Source organism: Ciona robusta, chromosome 11 (genome assembly GCF_009617815.1).
Source record: "Ciona robusta chromosome 11, ASM961781v2".
Taxonomy (NCBI): domain Eukaryota; kingdom Metazoa; phylum Chordata; class Ascidiacea; order Phlebobranchia; family Cionidae; genus Ciona; species Ciona robusta.
Window position 1 is genome coordinate 1,159,046 of NC_143245.1, and position 19,806 is coordinate 1,178,851.

The 19,806-nt window shown below is 34.1% G+C and overlaps 1 protein-coding gene across 5 annotated transcripts; it reads right to left on the reverse strand.

Moving 5' to 3' along the window:
- Nucleotides 1-260: 260 nt before the first annotated feature.
- On the reverse strand, nucleotides 261-19,127 carry LOC149727633 (calcium-transporting ATPase type 2C member 1-like). 5 transcript variants are annotated; one of them, XM_089887687.1, is made up of 25 exons: nucleotides 18,046-19,127; nucleotides 17,176-17,298; nucleotides 13,342-13,410; nucleotides 11,665-11,763; nucleotides 11,145-11,279; nucleotides 10,690-10,877; nucleotides 10,065-10,173; nucleotides 9,446-9,604; nucleotides 8,993-9,137; nucleotides 8,533-8,599; nucleotides 7,977-8,101; nucleotides 7,217-7,314; nucleotides 6,487-6,582; nucleotides 6,066-6,155; nucleotides 5,725-5,829; nucleotides 5,166-5,337; nucleotides 4,618-4,788; nucleotides 3,852-4,000; nucleotides 3,360-3,526; nucleotides 3,019-3,087; nucleotides 2,600-2,716; nucleotides 2,201-2,348; nucleotides 1,549-1,644; nucleotides 1,075-1,216; nucleotides 261-847 (listed from the first exon to the last, which is right to left on the reverse strand). In XM_089887687.1, exons 2-25 carry the CDS (start codon nucleotides 17,296-17,298, stop codon nucleotides 714-716), a joined length of 2,973 nt encoding a protein of 990 aa, XP_089743813.1. In that variant the 5' UTR covers nucleotides 18,046-19,127; the 3' UTR covers nucleotides 261-713. The 5 variants fall into 5 exon arrangements, with proteins under 5 accessions (XP_089743813.1, XP_089743811.1, XP_089743815.1 ...); XM_089887685.1 differs by having other exon boundaries at nucleotides 11,665-11,766; XM_089887689.1 differs by lacking the exons at nucleotides 17,176-17,298; nucleotides 18,046-19,127 and adding an exon at nucleotides 15,661-15,801.
- Between the last annotated feature and the right edge of the window lie 679 nt (nucleotides 19,128-19,806).

Sequence of the window (19,806 nt, forward strand, 5' to 3'; positions counted from 1 at the left end):
TTTTTAGGTTATAAATCAAAACATACGTTTTAGTAATATATTTTGTCCAAATATCTTGTTACGACCAACACCTATAGCACTTAAATGAAACCCAAGGCAACGATATATCCTCTAGTAAGGCATGCTAGTTTAACCGTATAAAGTTACCTCATAAAATTGACTGACACACTACTGTACAGCCATAATGCTACTCACTCTACCTACTTTTACAGGTAAAACTAAAACCAGTGTTTTAAGCCTGACCCCCAAGGAACAAATAATCACAGTTACGATGTGATTTATTTCAAATTTCTAACAGGATGATAAAAATGAAACAGAAACGCATACAATATATCAGACAAAAACAAATATTTTGAATTCGTCTTGATTCTAATAAAAAAGATTCATTTTTTAAACAAGTTGCGCTCTAAATAACGTTCTTTTCTAACTGGCTTGGACGAATGAGATGAAATTTCAAAAGCAATATTGACTAGCTGTGAAAATTTGAATTAATAAGGTAAAGAATCACGATATTATGCAATCATGAATACTGCTGTCACATGAATTTCACATCATTAACCATTTGTCACAGTGCAGTTTAAAATTGTGACATCACAAAGCCATAAGTGACATTGAATTATGATGTCAGAAACACTGCATGTCATAATGGCAAGCAGCTAATTTAAATAAACGTTTTTAACGTAACGTATCGCTAATAGAGTGTTCAACTGCCATCAAACGAGTTCAAAATCTGCAAATTTTTTAAACGATTTTTTCCTTCTTTGCTTCATAGTGAAGTCAAACAATTGCTTCCAGATCTCGGACACAATGAACACGCTTGAAGATATTCCAAGCAGTAAAACAATATCTGGAACAATTTAATAAATATTTAGAAAATAATTTAAACAAGCAAGCAGAGCTAAAGTATATTGCATTCACTACATTATTTAATGATTTTCCCTATGTTTGACAACTATCTATGGGTGTACCTGTATTTTAACGATACAAAAAGATTTAATTAAAAACAAGACACTTACGATATATTATACCTTTAACCATAATGGTATAAACCAATGAGAAATGTATAAAACTCACCTAAGAAGCCAAGAGCCTCAGTTTGGAAGACAGCTTGTAATGGAGGAAAGTAAATAACAAGGAACTGGCCGAGTACTGAACCCCCAACTGCTATGAGGAACATTTTGTTTTGGAAGAAACCAATTTTGAAGATTGATTTTGTCTATGCAATAAAAACATAAAGCATTAAAACCGATAAGAACTAAAATAGATCCTGAACCTACTTATCCTAATTGACACACTATGGAACTTGGGATTTAGGGCAGAGTTGGCCCATTACCCAATGTGCTAGAACCCATAAGTAATCACTGGGTTTAAACGATGCCTGTTAAGGGCTTTGCCCAAAAAAACATATGAACACGCCAATCTGTATGTATAATTCTGTATGAACACATTTTATATAAAAAAATTATATGAAAAAATAAAATGAATCTATGGATCTATGCAATATTATACAAATTACTACATTACTCACAAACAGTATAGTTTTCTCACCTGGGACCTGCACCCCAATGCATTAAACATATCAAAGAACACGAAACATGTGAAAGTCATTGTTGTATCACGTGGCGTGATGATGTTATCACGCATCTGTGATGTCATAATCATTATTATTAAGTAGAAATAAACCATAAAATAATTATTTGTTGTGCTTTGGTGAAGTAACTAACAAAAAACAAAACATTTCGGCAGAGTTAAACCAAATCAATTGTTATGAAATACAGCCTTATTTTTACAAGCTTATGTACCACATAACTAGTTATGGTGAAAACATGGTTAGAATTTGAACCATGGAGCTTATTCTATTGGCTTACAAATCTTATTAGAAATTATTGCAATAACCTAAACCCCATTCCTGCTACCCATTTATATATTTTATAACTTTTGGACTTTGTTGATCCATATATCAAATTTAAAAAAGGGCAAAGACACCTGAAGTCTAAAATGGAACCTAAATGTCCCAGCATACATATACTTTGGATCTGCTTGTTTTACGGACCCTTAATAATAGCAGCATTAAAAGGCATAAAATGGGGTTGGTCAAATATATCATCTCATAGTTCAAATGATAGATGGAAAATTACAAATTCATGTATTTCTATATTTATCACATGTGGCGTGACAGTCCATCATAGTCACCACCTACCTCCCTCCAGAATATATACAACGTTCCCACAACTATCACTGTAGCTGAAACAAGAACCTTGGCGATTAATTCTTTTGTCACAATGGGGTCTTTCACCTTACGTGGGGGTCGACGAATCACATCCTTGTCTACAGGCTCCACCCCTAAACTGTGATGTCACAATCATACATTATGACATATTCAATATGCAATGTTATAATATAATAACTATTGTTTGTCTGTTTAATTATGGTAGTTAAGATTAAAGGGAATGACAAAAATATGGCGACAAAACAACAGTCATTATTTAGCGACAAAAAAGAAAATTGTTAAAACACGTTTACCATTAAATATATTTACATTAAAAAAATCAGAAATATGAAGTTCAAACATAGATAGTTGTTCCACTATAGTAAGTACCTTTGCGCAGGAGGGCCATCCATGATGATATTAATCCATAATATTTGCATTGCATTAAGGGGGTTGGGGAGTTTAAATAATGTGGATAGCGCCACTAGTGACAATGCTGCAATACTCCTGGAATATAGAAATCTTATTAATAAGATGGTTGAATGAAATTAAATGTCACTTCGGCTCGTATTTAAAACCAGTGGATAGTTACTTCAAGACTCAGCCATGCTAAGATGCTGGGCATCTACCCTTGGGCAATACACTTAACAACAATTACTTCAACCTAATGGTCACTAACGGTTTGTCCAACAATTGACATTGCCCAGTTAAAGGTTTTAAACTTTGTATTTGGTATATCAATAATTTCTCTACAATACTTGTATCCTTTTTAAAACAAAACATAATTGTGTCGAGACACACAAACATACGTGCTGAGTTGAAAACTGACAAAGTTCCGAATATTGTAGAAGATTCCTTTCCCTTCCTCTATGGCTGCCCTGTGTGGTTGGGTGGGTTAGTTTAATTATGGAGAATATGAAAATTATGCACAGAGCACAGTATAAATCCCTTGTGTGATTTAAATTGTCTAAGACGCCCAAAGTAAACTTACTAAGTAAGAAATAACCAAAGTGTGCGCCATGCAAACCAGGGTTTACAAGTTAAATGTTAGACACCCCATATTTAACTACAAGTCCCTAACCCATTGCTATACATTATAGAAATGCTAACATGCGCAGTTATACACAAACAATAACAACATCACACTCACATAATAGTAGATAAATCATCATCCACAAGAATCATATCCGCGGCTTCTTTACAAACATCCGTTCCCGCTGTTCCCATGGCAACACCAACATCAGCTTTACGAAGCGCAACAGCGTCGTTTACCCCGTCGCCTGTCATTCCTACCACTAGGTCGCGCTCTTGCAATGCCTAGATTGGGAAGAACGAAATTATATGTGGGTGAGGTGTGGCACACCATGGGTCCTAAGATGTAGATTAGGATCGGGTCATTACCTCAGAATAAAATTATCCCCATGAATGGTTAAAGTAAAGCAAGCAAGTGGAGTGAAATTTACAACTTGAATACTACATGAATGGTAGCAGTAATAAATTCTATGAATCCGGTCCTACTGTGGTGTTCATTAAGATAGTACATTTTTAACAAAATAAGAAACAGGGTCAATTGGTATAAATACATGACTGACACTGACAAAAATAGGTTGGCCCATTCCAACAAACGAAACGGTAATCTTACTTTAACAATCTTCAGTTTATGCTTAGGGCTTGCTCTGTAGAAAACCTCTACGTGCTCGATACGATCAGCCAGTTGACTAAGGTCGTAACCTTCGATATCGGATCCTGACATCACCATTCCACCTCGGGAGTATATACCAAGTCGTGTAGCTGGTGAAAGAGGTAAAAGCTATGTTATGATATAATACTTCTATAGTATATGTGGGGAATGGGCCAATCCTTGTATAAATCCTAGGACTCAAGGCTTATCACACTGCTGGAACAGACCCATAAAGAATAAAATAGTATATGTATAGGGAGAAAAAACCTAAGAGTATATAGCAAGTCGTGTGGCTTGGAAAAGAGTTAAAAGCTATGTTATATTAATATATTTTATAATATACAATTATAAAGGTTAAAATTATGATGTTGGAGCATGAGATATGAAACCAGTTGAGGTGTCGGAACTATTGTGTTGGAGCATAAGATGCTAAGTTGAAGGTATTTAGGGATATAGGGTTGGACCTGTGGAGCCAGATATATCATAAAACATCAGCCATTAAGTCGGAGCTAAGTTTCAGTTTTTGTGTAGCAGCATTTGAAAAGTTAAAACTGGAATCATTCACTATTATCAACATGATATTTATATATTAGCATTCAAACCCAAAATCTCAGTAACTAAATATCATCCGAGTATATTTTGGTGCGACTCTCATTATCATTATTATACGAAACAACTCGGTAACTAAATAATAATCAACAGCAAATATTAAGCATTCAAAACCAACCAATAGAAACAGCCGTCTCCTTTGCATCCCCCGTTATCATCTTCACTGAAACATCGGCAGCGGATAAAACTCGCACGGCTTCCTTGATCCCCGGACGTGGTGGATCTAATATTCCAACCAACCCAGCAAAGGTGAGGTTTCCCATGCTGCTCCCACTGGCCAGTGCAAGGACTAAAAAAAAAGGTTGCAACTTAGTGAATGTAATGAAATAACTTGTTTAGTAAAGTACAGTAATGAACCGGTGCTACGAAAACGTAACCAACAAAAATTAAGTCCAACCACTAGTACTAATTAAGAAATACAATAAAATATATAATTGTTCTGCTTCTACACATAATGTATAATGAAAACTTTATTTTTAGCTAAAAATAAACTAACTGCCAAACAGTGAAATTTCTTCAAATGGCCTTTATAGTTTTTGTAAGTAACTACTTTATGCAATTTGTTTATTTGTATTGTATTGTATTAAGAAAACTAAAAACCAATAATATGATAATATTTTCCATGAACCACATTTATGACAAAACTGCGGCCATTTTTGCTCCCACCTCTTAACCCTGTGCTCCCCATAAATTTTGCTTGCTCCAAATAGTTTTCCATGGTGGCTTTGGTGAGTGGTAGCGATGCAGGGGAATCCCCCTCCTTACCACACAGGAAGGTATCACACTGACTGAGAACTCTTTCAACAGCTCCTTTCACATATACTATCTCTCTTTGATTCTGTGACGAAACAATGAGTATTATTAAAAGCACAATGTTAGAGATGATATTATGTGTTTTAGATTCCAAAATTTGGCATTCTAGTTTTTTTGCCTTTATTACTGCTGTTAGGTGTATATACAAACAAGCAGGGTGAAATGATATGCATTCACCACGTAAAACGATGTCACTTCAGACTTCATTAATATTTAAAAACGTGACACCTTTGAGCATTGTTATTCCAAGGGCACAAGAAATTTACTTTAAAACTAAGTTTTTATTTGGAACATCCAACTTCATAACTGGTTCCAAACGTTTTAAATAAATAATAGTTGCTCAGATTCGTGATCATGTTGCTCCTATAAACTAGCACTCCATGCAGCCAAAGTTAGCACCTATGTTACTTACCACATCAATATTATCATAGCAAGTCACTGACATCCACTTTCTATCATGAGTGAACGGTAACTCCGATACGCGAGTGAATCTGTTGCGGTATTCACCCAACCCCATCTGGTGGTGGAAAAATAGTGTTTTTATACTTTATGGTAAAAAAAAAATTATGTGTATTGCAAATTAATGCTTTTTGTTGCATAACATGGATTTTTGGTCAGTTTCAACTCAAACATAACAAGCCATATATATCTTTATTTTTTAGGTAAAATGATTAAAGGAATATTTTTTACATTTATTCTTAAGATTAGCGAATTAAGTCAAAATTAACGACCACTAGGTGAAATATCGAGCACCTTCATAGCGAGAGCGAGTAGAGCGCCCTCTGTTGGTTGTCCCAACAACGTGTTGTCATGGATACGAGAGTTGTTGCAAATCGCACCAATCTGTGTGGGAATAAAAACCAAGTATTAATATCAAAAATTATTTGTTTAAATAAATAAATTTAAAGTTCCATATAGCAATATTTCTCTAGCCCATAACATACAGCTTTTTCTTTGTGTGTTTAAGCTTAAATTTATAATGAAATATATAAATGCAATTTCTTAAAGTTTGCCTAATCTAAATTTCAATAATTATTTGTTTAAATAACTATATGAAAAGTTCCATATAACCATAATTTTCGCATATGAACATTTTTCTTGATTTAGTTTCTTTAAAGCTTAAATTATATTGTAATATACAACTAGAGCTTTTTAATAGGTACCACCACCTTACCTGTACTGCAGTAGCTATCAGAGGGTGTGAGTTTGCGGTGACAACCTGGTCGTACACAGTGACATCGCCATCATCATTGTAACCAACCCCAGATACCTGGTGTAAAGTAATATGTGATGAAAATGACATAAATTACACATTTTAATGACTCTTATACTTAGTCAGACACTTGGTGTAAAATAAATTATTTTAATGATAAAATTGGTATGAATTGTACATTCTGATGCTTAGTTCTATTAACTTGAGCTAGTTTGTATGTGTTGCCTAATATATTACCAAAGTAGCCAACCCCGGATAACGGGGCCAATAAATATCAATAGGTAATAAAAGTTAAACTATGAACTATAACATTCTATAAATTATTTATGATAACTTGTGTTATTATTTATGCCTTACATAATATGTAGATTCAGTTTAAAAATACCCAACTAAAACAGTATAATATTCTAAACATGGTGATCCTACTCATCCTAGTATAGGTATATAGTAAACTTTATTTAGGCCATTACCCCAACCCAACCACTTATATATCCAACTATTAATGAATCAATTTATTTCCTCCTGTGGCTTATAAGTTATCAAGTGTAACTTTGTGTGATTGTTTGTCTGTATGGCTGACAATTTGGTAGCAATGTCCTTAAATGTCGTGTCCAGGCACACATACAGATCATGTATATTCAAACACAGTATATAAAAATGCAAAGCAGTTTTCAGTAAATGATTATTTCACCTCTGCTACAACTTGGTCAGCTGTGTAGATTTGTGTGACGGTCATTTCATTCTTAGTTAACGTTCCTGTCTTGTCAGAACATATTACATTCACACAACCTATATGATGTAATAATCATTACTGTGATGTCATATTCATATGTAATAACTCAAATAGTCAATAAAAAATATAATATAATATTTAAGTCTATAGATTCATTTGGTTTATACTGTTGTAATCATTATGTAAATAGGATTTTTTAAAATTTGACAACAGTCAGGACTTTTTTGGACAAACAAGAGTGTTGGGTATCGGGCCAAATGTGGCCTATATCCTTTTTGTAAATTGGACAAGAGTTAGGAGTCTTAGGACAGAATACTGGACTTTACTTTTCCGAGCATGCACAGAAATTTTAGCCTATTGGGCCAAATCTGGACTCCATCCTAGGTCCTCAAGGAACTTACCCATATAAAATAGAATAATACCCATAAAGTTAAGAAGCTATAAATGATTTTGTTCAATCTATGTTTTATTATCTGGTATACAAATATATATACCATGTAAAATTGCAGTAAAAAGAAAGTAAATGCTTTGTTAGGAAATTAACTACACCATAAAATAAACAATAGAACATGATAGCGTTATTAAAAGTTAACAAGCACATACATATAGCTTAAATATATATAAACATAGGAAACGCAATAAAAGGTTAATGCTTACTTAAAGATTAACTACAGCACTCCATAAAAAACATTATGTCCGATTAAAAGTTAGTACATACCTAAAGCTTCTACAATTGGCAATTTCTTCACGATCGCTTTTTTCCTTGCCATTCTCATGACTCCCAGGGCCAGTGTTACCGTGACAACAATGGGTAGACCTTCAGGTATAGCAGCTACTGCAAGGCTGTGGAATTATGGAATGCTTACAATTAATGCTTTGTTTCAGTACAAAGTACAACAGCCATATATAATCTAATACATTTTCAAATACAGTAAATAAACATATTTGTCTTGCATGCTTCAGTTTAGATACATATATAAACACAACTGAGTGAGCTACTTTAATTATAAAGCAAGAACTAATCCGTAAGTTTTGAAACAACACTTTATAATTTTAAAACAATTACTCTAACCATACTTGCAGCCGAAAAGCTTAAGCTTTAGTTTACAGCATGTGTGTATTGTGTAACAGTAAATAAATTTTATCACAACAATAACAGCACATCTTAGTAAATAGATATATATACAACAAAACAACATGGCTATCAATATATTGAAAACAAGTTTACCATATATTTAGTAAGAATACAATTGGTAACTATGACATCACAATACCTGACGCCGATGGTAAACATGTCCAGCAGAGGGCGTTGTTGTATCCATCCAAGCAACATAATGGCTCCTGTGATGTCATAATGGGGATTATTAATCCAATAATGATGTAAATGTAGAAGGTAACATGGATAGGATATTGAAACATTTGTTAGGTAAATAAATTTGTTGAACAACTGTGTTAGATTTAAATTATGCCTGGTAGTTAACATTAACATGATGAATATTATATTATGGAGATAAAAACAGCGACCCAAAAATGTTTTAGATATTGGTTTAATATCTGTAACCATTTCAAACAGAATGTGTGGTTTGAAACAAAAACACTGGAACAGCTTAGAAATATATTGTTTTTACTACTGTATGGCATGTCATAAGACCTAACACTTATGCCAGAGTTTGCCCATTACCTATATATCTCTATTATATAAAAGAAGAAACAACAAGAATATTGTTAACTTACCAATAATACAGAATGATATAAATGACAATAATTTCCCCAAGTCCCCCATAGAGTTTTGAAGTGGTGTTTTAGGTGGATCTTCTGCTTGCATCATACGGAATACTTCACCAAACTCGGAGTTCTCACCCGTGCTTATTACTATGCCCTGAATACATTAGGATTGGTTATAATTAAGAGTAAAAACTAAAGCATATACATTCTGATACATTGGTGTATTTGAATATTAGGTGACAGAATTATACAGAAAGTACATGGACCCTGTGCTGCAACTAGGGCCTTCTATAATATATATATGAACATAGTATGTAAGATCGATATCTGCAATTTATCTAATAAAATCCACACCACTTTTCAGGTTTTTTTTGACATTAAATGGTGTTATGCAAGTAAAATATAATCAACTAATAAATTAAACTTTAAAATCTAACTTTTACCCCTACACCCGCAACTAACCTTGCCACTCCCATTCCTAACCAGTGTCCCCATAAAAGCAACATTAAACCGATTGGTTTGCGACTTTCCACCAGCAGATGTCGCCATAACCTCAGTAACTTTGTTCACGGGTTCGGTCTCGCCAGTGAAACTGCTTTCATCAATGAGAAGATCAACAGCCTGTGATGTGGAACAGAATATAAATCTAATGCATATATAGGAGATACATAACATGACATAAGTATTGCATGCATGAATACCCTGGACTAGGTTCCGATATCGTGAATAAACTGGGTACACACAGTAATAAAAATACTAAAAGTAATAACGGCATGTTGGATATTTGATCACAAGTCTTTTGATATTCAGTTTAAAACTTAAGTTTGTAAAAAAATGCATAAGATGTAACTGCATTTAGGGTGATATACCACAGCAAATACAACTTGTATATTTTCACTGATTGACAAAAGTTGACGCATGTGTTGTGTAAAATGATATATAGTTTATATCTGCAATGAGGCCTTAAAACAACATGAAACACCTGCCAAACACTGAAGAGTGAACAGTTGTTCTAGATTTTGATTAATCTATTCGTAGCTGAAGCTTGTTTAAATAAATGACATCATAATATCATTGTTACCTCATAGAGGCGAATATCTGCAGGTATTCGATCACCAACAGAGAAATGAACGTTATCACCAGGCACGAGGTTCCTAGCAAGAAACTTCTCAAGTTTGCCTCCTCTCATACTGTAGAGTTATATACAAATATAAAGTAATGTGTTTGGTTGTATATGAACAATCATAGTAAACTACATACTGGTTCCAGCAGTTGATTCTTTACAATTTAGATCACGAATTTAATGTGCCATTTTTTACAGCGTTCTATAGGACCCTGACACAGTTTAAGATTGACCCCAACATTGTATATGCATATTCTATTCTATATGGGTGAGGTCCTACAGCAAATCACGCCATGGGACCCAAGATTTAGACCACAGTTGGATCATCACTTTAACATTGTATATGTACATTCTAGTCCACAAGGGTGCGGCCCTACAGTGGAACATGCCAAAGAATCTGGATTAAGGCCAGAGTTGGCCCATTACCCCAAGGGTCCTCAACAGTGTATATGCACATTCTACTCTATACGCATGAGTTCCTACAGTGAGACACGACAAAGTATGTCGGCTTTATGCCGAAGTTTACTGATCACCCCCCCACCAAAACATAGAGCATAAAACTTATACAACCAAGTAAACATACCAAGTACAAGATGGTGGCACAAGTTTCGTCAGTTCTTCTAATGACCTCTCTGATCTATATTCTTGTACGAAAGCAACCGATACCACGATAATGATCGCTATGGCGATACTTAGCGCATCATCATATTGTTTCATCACAATGCTAACAACAGCTGATGCAAGAAGTAGTAGAATGAGGGGGTCTTTAAACTGCATGGAAATGATTTTATTTGATTGGGTAATGAATGCATTATTACTAAAACGTGTTGTTTGTACAGTGAAAAATATGTGTTAGACAGTTATAAAGTTGTTTGCAAAAGTTGTCCTCATTTACAAAGCAAGTTTTTCTTAAATAAAGGCATAACTTTGCACTTTAATAAAAAAATAAAAAAACTATATTAATAAATGAAAATCGAAATCCTTAAACAACTTTGTTGAGTGTTCCACCAAACAAACGATACTTTAACAACAGCCAACCTGCATAATGTATTTCTTCCACAGCGGGTCATCTGGTTTGATTTCAAATTCATTAAACCCATGAGTTTTTCTCCTTCTACTAACTTCACCATCGCTTAATCCCCATTTCGTATCCGCTTGTAGTTGCTGGCTCACCTGAGGTTAAGAGGATGATTGAAGATGAAGAATGTAACTTACTTTATCCTCCCGGGGCCGAAAAACGACAGTCGTTATCACACGGGTTTAACCCCCCGTGCCAGCTTACGAGTTACCATGTGTGCTACTTTGTGGGTGATTATTCTTTTAGGATTTAAGAGACGGGGTCCTGCAGCAAAGCATGTCAGTAGACCTGTGAGTTCAGATCAGAGTTGGCCTTTTGCCCATTAAATACTTTATTCCATTATATGTGGGTAAGGTCCTACAGCAATGTTTGTTAGTGGACCTGAGCTGAACCATAATTGCCCCATCACACTCCTAATGCTGCATATAAACCAAGGTTGTCCCATTACACCCAGTACACCACTACACTCTACACACCCACCTCATCCACAGACAACTCAGCAGCTTCAGCCGCTTTGATTCCCCACAAATCCTTCATTTCACCGATGTTGGAACGTGAATCTTTACGTGGAATCGGTTTCTTCTGTGTGGACGACAAATCGTTAGAAAAAAAATTAGAGTCAATGTGACGTTTTAGGTAAAAGGAAGGCAAATGTAAATAAAATCAATTTGGAATCTTTGCTGGAAACTAGATCTCTTTTCATACAGGACAGTTTATTTAAGAATGCAAATGTTTTAAAATGGTTGCGCCGCAATGCAAATCTAATTCTAAAATTTGTGTTTTACGTGAAAATCTATATAAAATGTAAAATGAAAGGTGTATGTACGCTGGTTAGTACATTTGGAAGTAAAATGTCTTGCTAAATATACTTTGATTGACAGGCAAACTTACATAAGTGTCCACATCTGTGTTTTCATATCTAGCAAAGTAATTCATTTTTCCTACCCTCTATTAGCCATACGAACATAGCAGTCAGTGTTTTATATGGTAAAGTTTATATTGGTATTAAATATAACATTTCTATTTCGAAAAAGGTGAGCTTCTACAGAAAGCATGCCATGGGACTACAAAGGTAGACCAGAGTGGCAGAGTTGGTCCATTAACTAACATATGCACCAATCCTTACTGGCTACTGCATTAATATATTCTCAACCAATATACATAAATTATAACTGCTAAACAAGATACACTACTACTGCGAATTCAAAATACAGTTTAGCTGCCTTTGATTAAATAAATAAATTGCTGCACTGTCTCTGTTTATCCAACCCTCAACTATACACATAGGAATACTTGTTATTATCTAAACTAGAAGTCCCATGAGGTTTATATCATACAGTATTGTCATACACTTTGCTAAAATTTAACTATTTTCTGACCAATATCATTCCTATATTCAGTTTGTTATGGTTTTTAACTGTATTGCTGATGTAAACATTAGACCCCTAATTCAATAATATTAAACTATCTGCAACAATTTACATTTTTTGTAACTCATTAACCAACCTTGATCAAAGTTCACAGAACATTTGCTGCCATTATCAAGGGTGTAGAGTACAAATGTATTGAAGTTTAAATTCTATTCATTGCATTAAACAATTAAACTTCAGCTTTGCACTGCGTTTAAACTTCAATTTATGTTAAAATCACAGGTTCTGGACCTTGGGTGACAGGGGGCCTAAGTACACTAACGTTCAATACTTTGCACTCTGCATTTATAAGAATGCACGTTTGCATTATTCAGTAAACATTACAACCATTAAGTTAGTTTTGTTTTATAAGAATGCATGTTTAACTAATCCTGTCCCTCTTCTAAGTTAGGAACCTATGATTAAAATTTTACATTTTATTAAGAAAATAAACCCCCTGCAAAATGTCCATATGTTACACGTCACAAACTGTCAGTGCCCCTCTAACTAAGAGAATACAGGTTGAAAGCTCAATGCTGCTAACATTGTTGGCGTATGTGCCTTAGGGTAAGATGCCTAATGACAATTGCTCCAACTCAGTGATCCCTTATGGGTTGACAAATTGTCAGCAAAACAAATGCAACTTTATATTCTTAGACTAAATAAAAAGTTGCACATATATACATATACCCATATAGGTATATTATAGTATATTGCATGTTTTTCAGCAAAGATGTTATCATGTTACCTTGTAAGAATTGGAAAGACTTGAATTAAGTTCGTTGCTCCTTGCTGAAGAAAGCAGAGGTTTCGAACCCTGTGTGAGAAACAAGTAAATTATTCACTAAACTGGTTCATGGTGCATGCTTTGTGCATGAAGGATGGTGTGTCATATACATATATACATGTACATGTGTTATAGTATTATGCATATTGACGTTGACAACTTGTCAAATGCACATGTGCGATAATGCAAATCAATGCAATACAGTGTCTCTTTTAAGTACACTTAACAATATAAAGATATATAAGCACATTATGTTTCCATAGTGCTAGTTATACTAAAGTTTTGGTACATTAGCATTATTTTTACATAGTACCCAACATTTTTAGTATAATCTGGCCTCAATTTTCTAGCGTGCCTTGGTATAGGATCCTAACTATATAGAATACATAAAGTCACGCACAACATAAAAATGCTCATGAGTTACTAGTTGTAAAATATTCATCTATATAATCAAACTTAAACGAAGCAGAGAGTTAACAATCACATTAAAATCTAATCAATTCTACCTTTAATTTTCCCATCTTTGATTCTAATTTCTAACAATAATATTAAACCTTACGCACCATGCATTCATGCACAGATAACTAAACTGATAACAATACAATGATGCATAAACACATTTGAATTGAAATATGGCTTCCTTAAGTCTTAGTCACTTTATGATAGGATCATTGAAATACTGCTAGGAACTTTAACAGATTAAATAACAACCAGAACATTCTTGTTTAAAAGCTGGATACTGTTGTGTCTTGTATTGATTAATCTTTTTTCTTTTTGTGTGGTGTATAGAAAACGCAAGCGGCATTTTATTCAAACCGTTCGCCTGATTTTCGTCAAGACTTTTTTTGAATAACAACCAAACTATTCCTGTTTTAAAAAGTGGATATTGTTGTGTCTTGTGTAAATATTTTTTTACATCTCATCTGGTATAGAAAACACATTTTATTTCAACTGTTCGTCAGCTTAACATTCGGCAAGGCTTTATCGAATAGCAGAAATAAATGTTGAAATAAAATGAATGTTTTCTATATACCAGACATTGAGCTGTAAAAACATTATTTTAAATAAAGCCTGGTGGAAAGCAACAGAATAGTTGGGGGAATTTAAACCATAAATTACTAAAAACAACAGATCTCAAAAAGATTTTTATTCATACAAATCAGTAAATGTACTTTTCACAACAAGTTTGCCACAAAGGTTAAAGTTTAATGCCATACTACTTTGCTACATAGCTTGAATAAACATTATATGTAGAATTTGGACTTTACTTTACTTTGAGACTGCTAAGCATTATCTGTACATTAATACCTCTTTAGACTAGAAACTAAAATGTATGTATTTTCTAATTATACATACATATATGTATTAAATATATAAACATAGAAAAATGCTATCACCTTGGAAACACTATACAATTTAATAAAATACCCTGGTCCCTGGTTCTAGACTAAAGCATAGTCTACAGATTTTCCAACCTTTAAATGGTGAGTAGAATCACAACATACATTATTCAAAACAACAGTGAAGTTTAAACAAATTTTAGTCTAAAATAAAACTCACAATCAATTATTAATGAGCCAGACGTGTTTCAGTAGGGGCTCAAATAAGTGTATTACTCGGAATTTGTAAAGGGCAGAATTTTGTAACAAAGCATATATATTATGTTGCTTTAGTTACTAGGCATAGTTAAATGCTTTAAGATAGAACAGATAGCCGGATGCAGTTTTATTGCCTAATTACATTGTACTGGTTACGGTTAATCCGAAATAACAGAAGTCAAAATGAAAATACAGATCTTAAAATCTGTTACATATTCTTGACAAAATCCTAAAATTCCGTATTAGTAAATAAACTCGAAATTTCTGTTTATTATGAATAATAAAGAGTGAATTTTGCAAGATGTGCAATTATGCAGGCCATAATACCCTATACATGACAATATGACATCATAATACACAGATCGAAACCGACACTTCAGCAAAGGAAATGCTATTATGTCATAATCGCGACACCATTAGCATTGTGACATCACAAAGTATGCTGTACAGATATAAACAACATAATGTACCTGGAAACATAAATAAACATAAATGGTTCATTGTTTGTCTTTTAGGTCGGTGTAGCAACCAAGCTTCTTACTTCCAATTAAATGTAAATGTGTTTTAACGACCGTCATTTTGTCGCTACACCTGTCTTTTCGTTCCAACTATTTTTTAATCTTCACTACCATAATTGAAGAGACAAATAAAACTTACATATAAACGCTATTCTTATACTTACAGTGTATGTGTCCATGTCTACCATTGTGTGTTCCTTAGCATTAAATGAAACCATTCCATTCAGGCGCTGGTGTAACATACTCATATTTACAACAATATGTGATTTAAAGGTTGCTACGAACTGTTCAATAAATATTGAATTTAAAACAGCTGTTTTATTTACACCAGTGGTTCTCAACTCTTATTATATATGGGGTAATAATAGGCCAACCAAGGCCAAGACCTGTATTCTATATCTGTTTGACATGTGTTTCACTGATATGCTTTGCTACAGGACCTCACCCATATAAAACAGTACAAGTAACAAAGAATTTGGGCAAATATAAAGTAAAAAACAAAAGTTATTATATATTTTTGAGATAAAGAACCACTGGCTGTCTGGCTTATATTAATGCATTTTAAATCAAATATAAAAATTGCTTCAGATTATTATATGGCATTGAAATACTAACACTTAACATTCACTACAATCTGCCCTACCCCTACACATCTGTACTAACCAAAATAACTGTGTAAAACTTAACAATAAAAATCTAACAAAAAGCTCTTTTTTACAATAAAATGTATATTTTCCACTAAACATAACAGCATGTACAACTAAATAACAAACAAGCTTCTTATTTACTAATCCTATAAGTTTAGTATTAACATTAATATTGCTACAATTGTTTCAAAACCAGCTATATAACCCAAGTAATCTGAACAGGCTTTAGTAATATGACAAATTTCATTTACAGCTTCAATTATATGAGATGAAGTAAGCAGTTTTTGTGGTGCAAAGACAAACAAGTCAAAGTCCACCCACCAACAATCAATGACCTACTGTACACAATCAATTCTTATCTTTACTATTCAAGTACTTGATGCTACCAGCTGACTTATATAGATAATCAATGTTTTTCAACAACAGATTTATAAATAAATCCTGATTTTTTACAAATAAGTTAGTTATGTATGCGCATTATGCTGAATGAGAAATTTTGGGAATATTTTTTCTGTGTTTTTTTTTAATTAATATACAAAGCATATGATTGCAATCCATATTTTTAACCTTTACAAATTCTGAAAACAAGTTTTTAAGCTCGAGCTGTATAGGAAAAGAAGAGGATAACAGACTTATCTGCTTAATAGATATAAAATATAGGTCAAGTTGATCCTAAATCTTTAATTTCCCATCATGCGAGACTTATATTAGTAAATAATGGGTTGAAGCAACGATTTTGTTTAAAATTCGAATTGGCCAAAAGTGGCAGCATTGAGCCTTGAACCCAGTAAGATCTGGTTACCATGCATGAACTCTAAATAGTCTGCTATCCCTACCTAGTACTTTTATTCTGTCTGACCAAGACCATTTGGCAATGCATGGGAACTGAGATTTAGGGCCACAGTTGACCCATTACCCTAACATTGCATAATATGTACAGTCTATTTCATATTGGCGATACCCACGGGCCACAGCAAGTCCTACCAGGGAAGCTGAAATTTAAGCCTGAATTGGCCAATATACAAAACTTACGTTAAATATTAATTGATGAAGTTTTTTCCTCCAAGTAATTTGTTCTTTAGTAATCGTTCCCCTGGTAAGTTGCACAAGCTCATCGCCCGATGCAAAAATTGGAGGGGTGGGGTCAGTAAACATCTGCAGTAAATACCATTAGTTTTATTTTGTCTGAATGTAACTTGATTTATCCCCGCGTGGCTGGGAAATGATATTTGTTATAATACAGGGATTCTGTTGCACATACCTTGTGCTAGTTTTTAGTTACCAAATGTGTAACTTTGTAGGTTTGTTTTTTTGTATGATATGGCTGACAATTTGGACGACTCATTAGTGACCATTAGGTTGAAGCCATTGGCGTGTGTCTTGCCTAAGGAGACATACGCCCACAATGGTAGCAGCGACGAGCCTTGAACCTATAACCTATGGGTTGGATGCAATGCACCAACCACTGTGGTACGGGGTCTGCAGAACATAGCAGCCAAATCTAATAAGGATGCCATGTTCAAGTATTGGTGTCACAGGTGTGCAGCAGGGCACATTTTAAAAATAGTGATGATATGATAAACGTGTTGGAATTTTGGCACTAGTGAAGAATCCCACGGTTACAGATTAGGGCTCGGTGGCTAGGCTGGTGGAAAGTGTTAGAGGTTGGTAGTTAGTAGGGGTTGTATGGGTTAGAAGTTATAGGTTAGCAAATAACATAGGGGGGGATTCTTCACTAGCGCCGGAATTTTTGTATCATATATACTGTCAGATTAGTTTGTGTGTAACTTGTGGTCAGTGGCCGTCTAATTTATCTGGCTATTGTACAAATATACAAACAAATGCAAGTGGATCAAAGGCATATTTAACGTATATGTACAGTGTTATATTAGTTACGCTTACCTCTGGCAGGAGTTTCCATTTAAATCTTTGTCCTTGAAACAGTGATAGTCCAACAAGCAATACAAATTACAAACTTTGCGTAAACATAAACATACAACTCAAACGTGTATTTAGTATTTTGTAAATACAGCGTTTTTAATTTATTTTTAATACTCTAGCGCCAGTAAGCGGGTAAATTTTAAATTATTTTAAAACCATTAGTGGGCGCCTTAGGGCAAAGTTTACTGGGTAGTGTATTATTGCAGTTTAAAAACAACAACAACCATTTATGTTCTATTACATACAACTTGTGCCCGTTAAGAGTTACTACATACAAAAAGTGATTGTTTTCCTTTTCATGTTTGTGTGTGACAGTTTGGACAACTCAGATGCCTATATTTGCCTTATTTGGGTCATTTTTTCACCTAGAACGTCTTTGGACACTCATCACCCACAATGATATAACCGCATCAAGCCTCGAACCCGGTATCCTTTGGTTACAATCCCGAGTCCTAATCACTTAGCCACAGTGCATGTAAAACATCATAAATATAAAGCATACATGACTTAGCACTTTCATCCACAACGTTATTTTTTCTGTTTTTATAATAAGCGGGTTTTAACAACTGTTGTTTTACCGTTACTACCCGTCTTTTTTTTGCGTTTGTAAACTCTCCTGTTCTCGTGACCAAAAAGACGAATTAAATTTTATTGATTGGGCAATAATTCAACTTTAAGATAACATTCCTATGGCAAGTCATCTAGATTGTATATATAGTAAAGTGGAAAAAGATGAGACCCTTGTTCGTTCTATTTTCTCTTCCGATTTGTAAGTAAACAAAGAACTTTTAAAGAAATATAAAACCGTATTCCTACAACTTTTATAAACCGTTGTTAATTGTTTGAAACACGATCAGGATATTTAGATATTATGTGCTAAAGGTGTCCCATCTTCCCCGACTCAATCATATAAAAACATAGGTATGTAATATACACTGTGGGAGTGCTAAAACAGCTTTGCTTCTACGCACTCGACTTTTTCAACCTCGTCTAAATAATGAATCACTTGCTCCAAGCTTAACAAATAAATGAATTCATGGTAAAAAAATGACTTTTTATCGAAAATACAAAGATGAAGAAACGAGATGAAAAACAAGATGACAGTCAAGTATTAGCAAGCTGGTCCTTTTCTATTGGCACAGAACACATGTGGCCATGTTAGCATAAAACGAAGACAGGAACATAAATTTTACACTGTACAGTGATGTCAGCTCGCCGAACGGGCGACTAGGTATATATAATTTCCTTTGTTCGCTGGAAAACACGCAAACGGTGTGTCACTGGAGCACGTACAACAGATTCTCCATTTGCAACATGGTTAGGTAAAACTTTTTATACATTAAGTTATAAATCTAGATAACTCTGTCTCTAAATCCGTGCCAAGAAAATCAACTAGTACAGCATTATATTCTATGTGACAGTGGTTATTGGCCTTTCGCCTTTAAACCTGAGCTATAGGTATACGTACCCATTCTTGTGGTTACAATAGTGGTAACACGTCAGCAGGCAGCACGAGGTGCATAAAATAGAACACCAATGCTGTAACAATTTGTTTGCCCCGTAACATAAATTGACGTATGGTAGGGTGGGGAAAAACGGGACACCTTTAGCACATAATATCCAAATATCCTGATCGTGTTTTAAACAATTAACAACGGTCTATGGAAGTTGTGAGCGAACGATTTTATAGTTTTAATTTTTCTCTTCTTACTACCAAATGCG

Bases quoted from the DNA above. Each gene is read 5' to 3' on its own strand.
- LOC149727633 (XM_089887685.1), bottom strand. From the start codon at position 17,298: ATGTTTACTGACCCCACCCCTCCAATTTTTGCATCGGGCGATGAGCTT. The intron at 6,583-7,216 runs GTGAAATAATCA...ACTTTACACCAG, and splicing joins CTGACCAAGTTGTAGCAGAG to GTATCTGGGGTTGGTTACAA. The intron at 4,789-5,165 runs GTGGGAGCAAAA...CTTTTTTTTTAG, and splicing joins GGGGAGCACAGGGTTAAGAG to TCCTTGCACTGGCCAGTGGG.